General features: G+C 56.2%; 1 protein-coding gene across 1 annotated transcript; it reads right to left on the bottom strand.

Annotated features, from left to right (window-relative positions):
- Positions 1–1,258: 1,258 nt before the first annotated feature.
- Positions 1,259–5,340, bottom strand: A1BG (alpha-1-B glycoprotein). Its single transcript, XM_030297548.1, has 8 exons — positions 5,249–5,340; positions 5,125–5,163; positions 4,755–5,033; positions 4,054–4,326; positions 3,471–3,767; positions 2,520–2,816; positions 1,805–2,092; positions 1,259–1,429 (listed from the first exon to the last, which is right to left on the bottom strand). Exons 1-8 carry the CDS (start codon positions 5,280–5,282, stop codon positions 1,422–1,424), a joined length of 1,515 nt encoding a protein of 504 aa, XP_030153408.1. The 5' UTR covers positions 5,283–5,340; the 3' UTR covers positions 1,259–1,421.
- Positions 5,341–9,969: the final 4,629 nt, after the last annotated feature.

Below are 9,969 nucleotides of genomic sequence, written 5' to 3' on the forward strand. Positions count from 1 at the left end.
GCTCTGTGCTGATAGCAGAGAGCCCGGTGTGGGACTCGAGCTCCCAAACTGTGAAATCATGACCTGAGCCGAAGTCAGCCACTTAACTGACTGAGCCACCCAGGTGCCCCTATTGCCAATTATTTTATGCACAAAGTAGTTTCCTATTATTTAAACTGTTTTTAAGCCCAATAATATGCTGTTACTGTTGTTTACCCCCAAGAAATCAATGATCTATGTTTCCATTTGAAGGAAGTGAAAAAGAACAAATTTAATTCAGAAGTAGGTAGAAGGAGGGATGCCTGGGTGGCTCAGTAGGTTGAGCATCCGACCACTTTGGATCCTCTGTCCCCACCCCACCCCACCCCCGCCCCTCCCCTTCATGCTCTCGCTCCCTTTCAAAAATAAACATTAAAAAAGAAGAAGAAGAAGTAAATAGAAATAAGGGAATAATAATGATACAAGTATAGAGATCCCCAAAGCATAAAAGAAGCCATAGAAAAAAATGAACAAGTCCAAAAACTAATTAATTCTTTGAAAAGATTAATACACTTGATAACCCCCTAGCTAGAGTGACGAGGGAGAAAAGGCGGGGTGCGGGGGGACAATATCAGGCATGAAAGAGGTCACATCACTACAGACCCTGCAGGCATTAAAAGAATCCATGAATATTGTGAACAACTCTGTACCAGTAAATCAGACCACTTAGATGAGATAGGCAAATTCCTTTAACACAATTTATCAAGTATTAGTTGATAATGTTAATACACACCTACTGGTACGCCAGGACCTTGAAGCCAAGCTCTAGAGAGGGGCTGGGCAATAAAATGGTCCAGGGGTGTATTGGGCCCAGTCCCACCCCTCCAACAGTTTCAAGCTCTAATGCGAGAGACCTAGCCTGTGGCTGGGGACAGAGTCCGGCACCACCACCTGGTGGCCACTCAGCGCAGAAGACAAAACTACTAAACGCAATCTCTAGCAGCTTTCCAGTGTGGGGACCATTCTGTCAAGGTGGGGTTGAGTATATCTGGAGCCTCAAGCTACCTACCCAGACCTGCCGGGGACAGGCAGAAGTGCCTGGGAAGTAGGAAGCACCTTGATGGAAGAAAGCAAAAAGTGATCTTGAAAAACATGGACCCAGTGGCCAATCTTTGGCTCCTTTATCCTCAGGATCCAACCCAGAGCCCTTCCACCTTTAGGACACAAGATCCCAGCCCATTTCCCTCAGCCCTGGAAGTCCAGCCCCCTGTACCAGGACTACATTAGCCAAGGACACCTGTTAAAGTCTCTCTTCACATTTATTGATTCCCAGGAGGAATGAGGGACAGTCCTCCAGCACCCCCGGGGTGAGTCCAGCCTCCAGCTGCAGCATGAGGGATCAGTGCCAGAAGAGAGAAAATACTCGCCAAGGATACCACTAACATCCTGAGTCTGCAGCTGCGTCAACTTCCTAGACAAATTTGACAAAAGAGAAATGGTAGGGGAGGGGAGTGTCACGTGTCCTCCTCCCCGGTGAAATCAGGGCCGACTTCACTGAGGCCTCGCAGGAAGGAAGTAGCCAGGTCAACCGCCAGCCAAGACCTCTCCCACACCTAGGCCTCCCTCCAGCTGCTCAAGCTGACCAAACTACTCTGCTTCGGGGCCTTCGCTCGTGTTGTTTCCCTGCCCGGAACTTCCCTCACAACCAGAGCAGAGGAGGGACACTAACTAATGTCCTCGGAGAAGGTGAAGGGAAGGGACGGTCTTGACGCAGGGCACGTTCTGGGCAAAGGCCAGCGGGAGGAAGCCAGCTCACAGAACCCACAGAACCAGAGGAAAACTTCACCTGCCACCTGGAGCTCCACCGGCTCGCTGAACTCCGACACCAAGACTTTGGGCCACGACCTGCGGAACCGGCAGCTGTAGTTGCCCACGTGCTGCGGCCCCACGTAGGTCAGCACAAGGTCTGCTGAGCGGTGGGCGGTCCGGGTCTGGGTCAAAGCCTCCTTTTCACCGGCCCGCAGCAGCTCGAACGTGACGTCCGGCACCTGGCCTTCGCAGCGCAGGACGGCGTCGCGGCCCGGAGTCACCGCCCCGCGCCACAGGGGTCGGAGCTGGGGCCTGGGAGGGGGCCCTGGAGCCGCAGGCGGGTCAGTCAGGTGAGGCCCGCCCCTCAGGCAGCACCCCGCCCCTCCCAGCATTCCTGCCCACACTACACCCGGGCCTCCAGGCTGCCGCCCTGCTCTCACACACCTGTCTCCCCTCTCCCAGCCCGGAGCACACGCGGCTCCTCCTACTGTCTGCCGCGTCCCCCCTTCCCCAGCACTTCGCAAGTTCCCTAGACTCGGGCCTGATCTGGGGCTTCCCGGGGTCCCCCAGCATTTGGCGCTCGGGACCTCAGGACAGGGGAGGAGGAGGAGGAAGAACGGGCCCAGGGAGAAGAGGGCCGCGAGCACCGGAGTTCCGGCAGGACGGGGCTGTGCGGGGCTGTGCGGGCAGGACGGGGCCCCGGAGCGCTTCCCCGCCGAGCCCAGCTCTGCCCCCGGGCCCGGGCCGCTCACCCTCCACGCACAGCTCCAAGGGCGCGCTGGGCGCCGAGCCCGCGAAGGGGGGCTCGGTGTCCACGTAGACGCAGCTGTAGTTGGCCGAGTCCGCGGCCGAGACGTCGCGCAGCTCGAAGTGGGCCTCGGTGCCCGCGGGGCTCAGGACTCGGCGCACCCGGCGCTGGCCGGCGTCCTCGCGCACCAGGGCGAAGCGCAGGCCGGGCCGGGGCGCGCGGCACCGCAGCTGCAGGGACGCGCCGGGCGCCGGCCGCGGAGTCGCGGGTTCGGCCGAGAGCTCCGGCGCGGGGAGCGTCTCTGAGGGGAGGACACGGGCTGACCCGGGCGCCGAGGGGACGTGTCGGGCCTCTCGCCCGCGGGAGGCGGCCCGGCCCCTCCGCTCGCTCCCGGGAGGCCCGCAGGCGCCACCCTCCGCTTACACCGCATCGCCCTCCAGGCCTCCCCGGGACTCTCGCGCGCACTCCTACACTGTTCCTCACTCATTTACTGGCCATAAAAATAGACGTGGGCGAGGGGAGCCCAGGGCGCTGGGTCGGAGGAGCGCGCGTGCTCCCCCGCAGGCCTGAACCCTCTCTCGGGGTCGACGCTCTGGGTCCGGGTCCTCCGCAGGCCCTGCGGCCCCCGCCTGGCCGCCTTCAACAAACAGGCCTCCGGCGCCCCGTCCCCCTCCCCCCCCCCGGAGCTGGGAGGCAGGAGGGGACCCCGGGCAGGCGGCGCCTGCGTGACCTGTGCCGGACTTGCGTGTTGACCCAGCTATTCTTCGTGGGGCCCTGGGGTAGCCGAGCTCATTGTCCCATTCTCAGTTGGCGAAACCGAGGCTGGGCGGATTGGGCCCTCCAGTACCGGGGGACCCTTCCCCGGGTCTCTCCTCCCGCTCCCCGTCCCCGGAGAGGGGCGCTGTCGCCCTCCCAGCCTCAGGTGCACGGTTCAGCCCGCGGCCGCCAGGCTTACCGTCGCTCAGCAGCAGCTCGGCGGGCGCACTGTCCAAGGACCAGGTTTGCTGGCCACGCAGCTGATAGCGGCAGGTGTAGAGACCGCCGTCGCCCAGAGCCACCGCGTTCAGGCGAAAGAAGACGCGGTCTGGGCTGGTGGAGCTCATGGGTACTTGCAGCACCTCCTCGCCCCGCCTCAGCTGGAAGTGCACGCCGCTTAGGGGCGCCGCGCAGACCAAGGTCGTGCGGGCACCCGGGTGCAGGACGGCGGCTGCAGACTCTCCCTGGAGACTCAGCGTGGGCGGCAACGGTGCGCCTGCAAGGCGGCGAGGTCGCTGGGGCAGCGTCAGCTGGGACCTCGAACCGCTGCCCTCCCGGTGGCCGCCCCGACACCACTCTTCCTCGGGGCCCGTCCCCAGGCCCTGCGCCGCCCGGCAGTGTCAGTGTTCGGCCCGGGGATGATCCACCCAACCTTAGGCCCACTGTTTCCCAGACCCAGTCCTGGGCAAGGGTATTCAGGGTTAGGGGTCAAGATAAACAAAGCTCTGTCCTCCAGGAGCCTCCTACCCCAGGAAGCCCTCTGGGATGGTCCACACACTCACCCAGCTCTTCGACTGTCACAGTAGCACTGGGCTCAGAGGGTGCACCTGCTGCATGGGTGCGGTAGCTGCAGCTGTAGTTGCCAGGCCGACGGACTGGGAAGGTGGCCTCCACGCCCGCAGGGGCCTCAAACACCTCCAAAAACTGGTCATCGCCTTCCAGCCTCAGCAGGAAGGTGACACCCCGAAATCCCCCACGGCACAGCAGTTTCGTCTCCAGGCCAGGTGTGATCCAGGACACAGGCTCCGTTGAGAGCACAGGCGGGGGCAGGGTCTCTGCAGGTGGAGCAGGGTCAACGGGTGGTTCTGCATGACTTGGGAGACGTGGGTGGCCCAGCCAGACCCAGCCCTCCACACTCATGTGAGTGGAGCCGGGGAAATGCAAGGCATTGATGGAGGAAAGAGAGGCAGCGACAGGAGGAGACAGGGGTATGAAACAAGAAATAGGTTACAGGAAATGTGCCAGGCTTGTCCCAAGTGCTTTCTGAGGACTCATTTATTCCTCACAACCTTCTGGGGTCGGTATGAACATCCTCCTCATTTTACAGATGAGGAAACAGGGTCAGAGGTGTCAGATGACTTGCCAACCCTCCCCCCCCCCCCCGCCAGAAAAGTGGGACCAGGAGAGTGAGGAGTGGAGGGATAAGGCCTCTCTAGCAGCCTTCTCCCCGTTGCCTCATGGCCCCGTAAAAGCCTCCGCTCACCTGCCCCAGTCACCTCCAGGAGATTGCTCAGCTGGGTCCATCCGCTGCTCAAGCCAGAGCGGCAGCGGTACAGGCCCTGGGTGTCACCTGTCACTGGTCCTAGGGGGAACTGGTACTCCATAGCAGGTAAACCAAGGTGCACAAGTTCCTGGGTTACCCCATCCTTGAACAGCTCAAAATCCATGGTCTCCAGACAGGCATGGCAAGTCAGTGTCACATTGGCCCAGGGTTCCAGCAGCGATTCAACCTCTGCCCACAGGTCTGGCTGGGTCTGGAATGCTGCACAGTGGATTGGGGTGAGTGCTGGGTCCCAGGACAGAGGCTCACCTCTGCCTGTGCCCACCATCCCCAGGACCCGACCCAGACTCACCTACTGCCGCCTCCGTGGTCGCTGGGCTCAGCAAGAGACCTGCAGAGACGGAAACTGTGAGGCCCCTATTCCTACCGCTCCTGCTCCCTCCCGCCCCAAGGGACCCTGGCCCCAGCAACCTCACCCCAGAGCATGAGGAAGGCCCAGAGAGTGGACATGATGGCCAGCCTTGCTCCAGCCAGTGAGTGCCTGGGGTGATAAAGCCCAAGCAAGGGGGCGGTGGCAGCAAGGGGCACTGACCCTATTGTTTGTCCTTCCCAGAGGAGTGGGGTGGGGGGCCTGCATGGGGTGGAGACAAAGGACAAAAGTCCAGAGCCTTGGGAGCCTCATCAATAAGGATAATCAATAATTATACATAATTAATAAACTAATAAATAATAAAAGTGGTAATTAAATATATATAATAAAAAACATATAATTTAAAAAAAACCCTCCCCGGGCTCCATAAGATTAAAGTCATATGGCCTGGGCCTCGCACATATGAAAAACATTAGATAAAGTCTGTAATTCTCTGGAATGCCCTCCATCATGACAATTTGTAGCCGTTTATGTAAAAGACATAAAAATGTGCACCAACGTTCCTTCCTGGAGCACGCTCTTCTTTGTGAAGACTATGTACCCTGGGCACCAACCTGGGCTGCATAAAATTCTTTTCCTTTCTCTTGAAAAAAAATTTTAGGGGGTGCCTGGGTGGCTCGGTCAGTTAAGCATCCAACTTCTGCTTGGGTCATGATCTCTGGGCAGAGGGCTCAGAGCCTGGAGCCTGCTTTGGATTGTGTCTCCCTCTGTCTCTGCTCCTCCACTGCTCACACTCTATGTGTCTCTCTCTCAGAAATAAAATAAACATTAAAAAAATTTTTAATTTGTTCATTTTGCATCAACCTAACAAAAAAATGTAAATGAATAAATAAATAAAATGAAAAATAAATAATAGAATGGAATAATGAAATTACTAAGAATTAAAATGATTAAGGTGAAAATAATGAAATGATTTATAATAAAACAATAAGTGATAAAATAAAACGAAATAATAAAAACTGAGGTACCGGGGCGCCTGGGTGGCGCAGTCGGTTAAGCGTCCGGCTTCAGCCAGGTCACGATCTCGCGGTCCGTGGGTTCGAGCCCCGCGTCGGGCTCTGTGCTGACTGCTCAGAGCCTGGAGCCTGTTTCCGATTCTGTGTCTCCCTCTCTCTCTGCCCCTCCCCCGTTCATGCTCTGTCTCTCTCTGTCCCAAAAAATAAATAAACGTTGAAAAAAAAAAAAAAACTGAGGTACCTATTGTTGTTCTCAGTGTTCTGCGCGCTCAGACTTAGGCAGTATTGGGATAACTATCGCTCCTGTGTTCGATGTGAAGGAAAGGAGGCCAGGCAGGGTCCTGTCCTCCCGCTGACTTCCTGTCTGCACAGTCTCTCATCTCTGGACAGCTGAGGAGTACAGGGATCCCTCTCTCTGCAGGGACGCTGAGCTCTGCCCTTCAGGGCCCAGCCTAGCCCCCTCCCCATCATAGTCCACCCCAGGTGTGAGGGTGAGGGTCCACATGGGGTTTGCCTGTCTCTGGGTTGTTGTTGTGGTTTTTTTTGGAGAGAGAGAGATGGCACAAGTGAGGGGCAGAGAGAGAGACAGAGAGAGAGAGAGAGAGAGAGAGGGAGAGAGAGAGAGAGAGCTGGGCTCACCTGAAGCGGGGCCTGCGTTTACTCGAAGTGGGCTCAAGCTCACCAGAGGCTGGGTTCGAACTCCAGAACTGTGAGATCATGACCTGAGGCGAAGTCAGATGCTTAACCAACTGAGTCACCAAGGTGCCCCTGTGTCTGGATATCCTACAATGGAGGTTATGTGGTCTTCCTGGAGGTGCGTCCTGGCTCTTTCCAGGAGCTGTTAGTTGGTTCTCCTTGGTTGATTAATTCTGTGCTGTGTGACCCACCATGGATTTGGAGTCCGATCTGCAACAAGGACCTTGGGTTCAGATCGGTGCTTCTGCCCACCTCCCAACTCCAAACCTGTGCTCGGGTTGTGGACAGTTGTCCGAGCTGCCTGTGGTCGCTTGTGTGGCTGTAGCCCACCGTCCAGAGGCCAGGCCTCCGGCTCTTTCTGTGGCCTCCCCTTCTCCCTATCTCCTCATGGCCTCCCCTTCTCCCTAGGCACAGCCTGATGGGATAGAATGGGAGGAGTAAGAACATGGTGTTCTCACACTGGGCCTCTGAGGAAGTCCTGCCATCCCTGGAGACCTAGTCTGCACCCTGGGTGTCCAGCCCCAGCTCTCTCCCTAGGTTGAGGGCCCACGGAAGCCTCCTAGGTCTCACATCACACCCGACCTGGCCTCCTCTGCCCTTGTTCACTCCATAAGCATTTATTGAGCATCTCCTGTGTTCCAGACACAAAAAAGACAGTGGGAAAACATCGACCCACACTCTGCCTGCATGGAGCCCAGCTGGTCAGGGAGATGGAGAATGCAGAGGGTGGGTGCTGGGAAGAACATAAACCCTGAGGATGTGGTGGAATATGGGGTGCAGAGGAGCCACGTGACATTGGAAGGTCAGGGAAGGCTTCCCGGGGAGCAGAGATCTGAACAAGGCCAGCAGGTTGAGTCCTGCAGGTAACTCCTGGGGGAGGAGCATTCTGGGCAGGGGGAACAGCCAGTGTAAAGGCTGTGAGGCAGGATGAGCCATGAGGAGGCTGGGTGGCAGGGGTGGGTAGGCAAAGGGCAGAGGGCTGGTGGGAGAGCTCAGAGCCCTTATGGAGACCAGCCATGCTGGGCTGTGGGAAAGAAGTTTAAAAATTCTCCATGCCTATACCAAGGGGTCAACAAAGCATAGGGCTTCCTCAGGGCGAAAGCACCCAAGGCTAGTCACTAAGTAGAACAAAGCATAGAGCTGAAAGCCACCCCCCCCCCCCGCAACAGGACAAAGTGTCCCAAGTGTCTGAGAACAGCTAATGATAATACAGGTCTTAAGGGAATCTTGAGGAACTTATTATTCTCAGGATAGCATGCTCCATTTATCTTAGTCCTTAGAAAAGTTAAACAGATGCGGTGCCTGCAGGAAACGGCCATCTGCTTGGTGCTGGGATGTTGACTTGTCTTTACCCTAACCTCTAATGCCTCATACCTTCGAAACCCTTTTCCCCTCATATGAGTTAACGATTACTGTTTTGTTTCTTTCTGCACATCTGCCACATATGTAAGCCCTCTGATCCTAATAAATATGGAGAAGGGACCTTTACTTAGGGCTCTTGTCTCCTCACAGACATTAGTCTCTCTCGCATTCATTTCTGCATCCCCTCTCTTGCTGGACAAGGGACAACTCCAGAGTCATAGTCTGCAACACTGGGCCTGATGGGCAATGCAGGGTCTTTGGCTTCTGCTGAGTAGGAGGGGGAGCAGGGAGACTCTCCATGTCTGGTTTCCCTTCCACATTTGCTGAGCATCCCCTGAACGCTCGCTGCCCTGGCTCCAAGCCCAGGCTTAGAAGGCTGCATGTTCCAGCTGGGGCAGGTGGGGGAGGCATTCCATGCAGAGGGGCCAAGGGTCATTCCACCGAGAGCCAAGGCCGATAGGTGTTTCCAGGCCTCTGGCACCCAGACGAGGGCCTGTGGCCGGGTAGAGCGGCAGAGCAGAAACCACCAAACACTGCCTTCGGTCCATTTGCCACAGGGCTGCGCAAAGGCAGGCAGGAGCATGATCAGGTCAAGGGCCTGTAGAGATGAAGCTGGCAGCCTGCGACAGGGGATCCTGCGAATTTCTTCTGTCGGTCCTAATACCACTTTGCTACACCTGCCTAGGAGGTCTCCATTCTCTCCAACCACCCCTTACTGTCCCCCTAGACCTCCAACTCAAGTCTAGCATGCTCTAGGTGGACAAGTGTCTGATGCCGCTTATACTTTAAAAGAATTGCAAGGCTTTGCTCGTGTAATTGGCATGAACCTGGGTAATAAACACGGGAACAGTATCTAAGAGTATCTGACCAAGGAGGATGGGATACAACACTGGACCAGATCAAATTGACCTATACGGGCCAATTTGCAAAGACTGGATTTAAGGTGTTAGACTGAGTAGCTTGAGGGAGATTTTATTTGGTAGGTTGACTGAGACCTGGATTCACAGTGGCCTAAATTCAGGGAGGTTCAATAGCCAGAACTCCCCTGGTATAATGTAGAGGAAGGAATCCAAAGGCTTGGGGGTATAGGAATGTGGAAATAGGTTTATCGTGTGCAATATGGTATATGCACGCACACACACATGCACGCACGCGCGCACACACACTCAGAGTAAAGAGGAGGACACCCTTGTTTTAAGACATTGAGAAACAGATTACTTAGGAGGGCACCTGCATCCCTGAAAAGTGGCAGTGCCCTCTAGGCTACTACGGCATTGGGAGATGCTGCCGTCAGGTCTGATTTCAATGGAGATGAGAGACCAGCTTAACAGAGCTCAAGTGACAGGGCCCACCAGAGATGTGCACAGTACCCATCACCGGCAGCAGTGATGAGGCGGTAATCAGGATGTTTTAACCCCCAGAGGGGTTGCCTCTGCAGGGAAAGGTTTAGGATGACTTCAGGGGCTTGAAGAGTCTCACCTTCATGAATATTGGCCTTGCAAGTGCTTTTTCTCTACCAGGACGCAAGGACCACCAGACTTACCTCATTTTCGCGGGGCAACAGCACACCTTCACGGCTTGCCTCGGGGCTGTTCACTCAACTTTCTTATTGTCTGCCACAATCTCTGTCGAGATCTGGGTCAACCCAACTTCCCACAGAACATCACACCCACACGCCATTGCCACTATATGGATGACACCGGCTGACTGGACCTAGTAAACATGAAGCAGCAGGTCAATTAGCCCGATAAAT

This window comes from Lynx canadensis, chromosome E2 (assembly GCF_007474595.2).
Source record: "Lynx canadensis isolate LIC74 chromosome E2, mLynCan4.pri.v2, whole genome shotgun sequence".
Taxonomy (NCBI): domain Eukaryota; kingdom Metazoa; phylum Chordata; class Mammalia; order Carnivora; family Felidae; genus Lynx; species Lynx canadensis.

Bases quoted from the DNA above. Each gene is read 5' to 3' on its own strand.
- A1BG (XM_030297548.1), bottom strand. From the start codon at position 5,282: ATGTCCACTCTCTGGGCCTTCCTCATGCTCTGGG. The intron at 5,164-5,248 runs GTGAGGTTGCTG...CCGTCTCTGCAG, and splicing joins GGCCTTCCTCATGCTCTGGG to GTCTCTTGCTGAGCCCAGCG. The intron at 3,768-4,053 runs GTGAGTGTGTGG...GCCGCCTTGCAG, and splicing joins TGTGACAGTCGAAGAGCTGG to GCGCACCGTTGCCGCCCACG.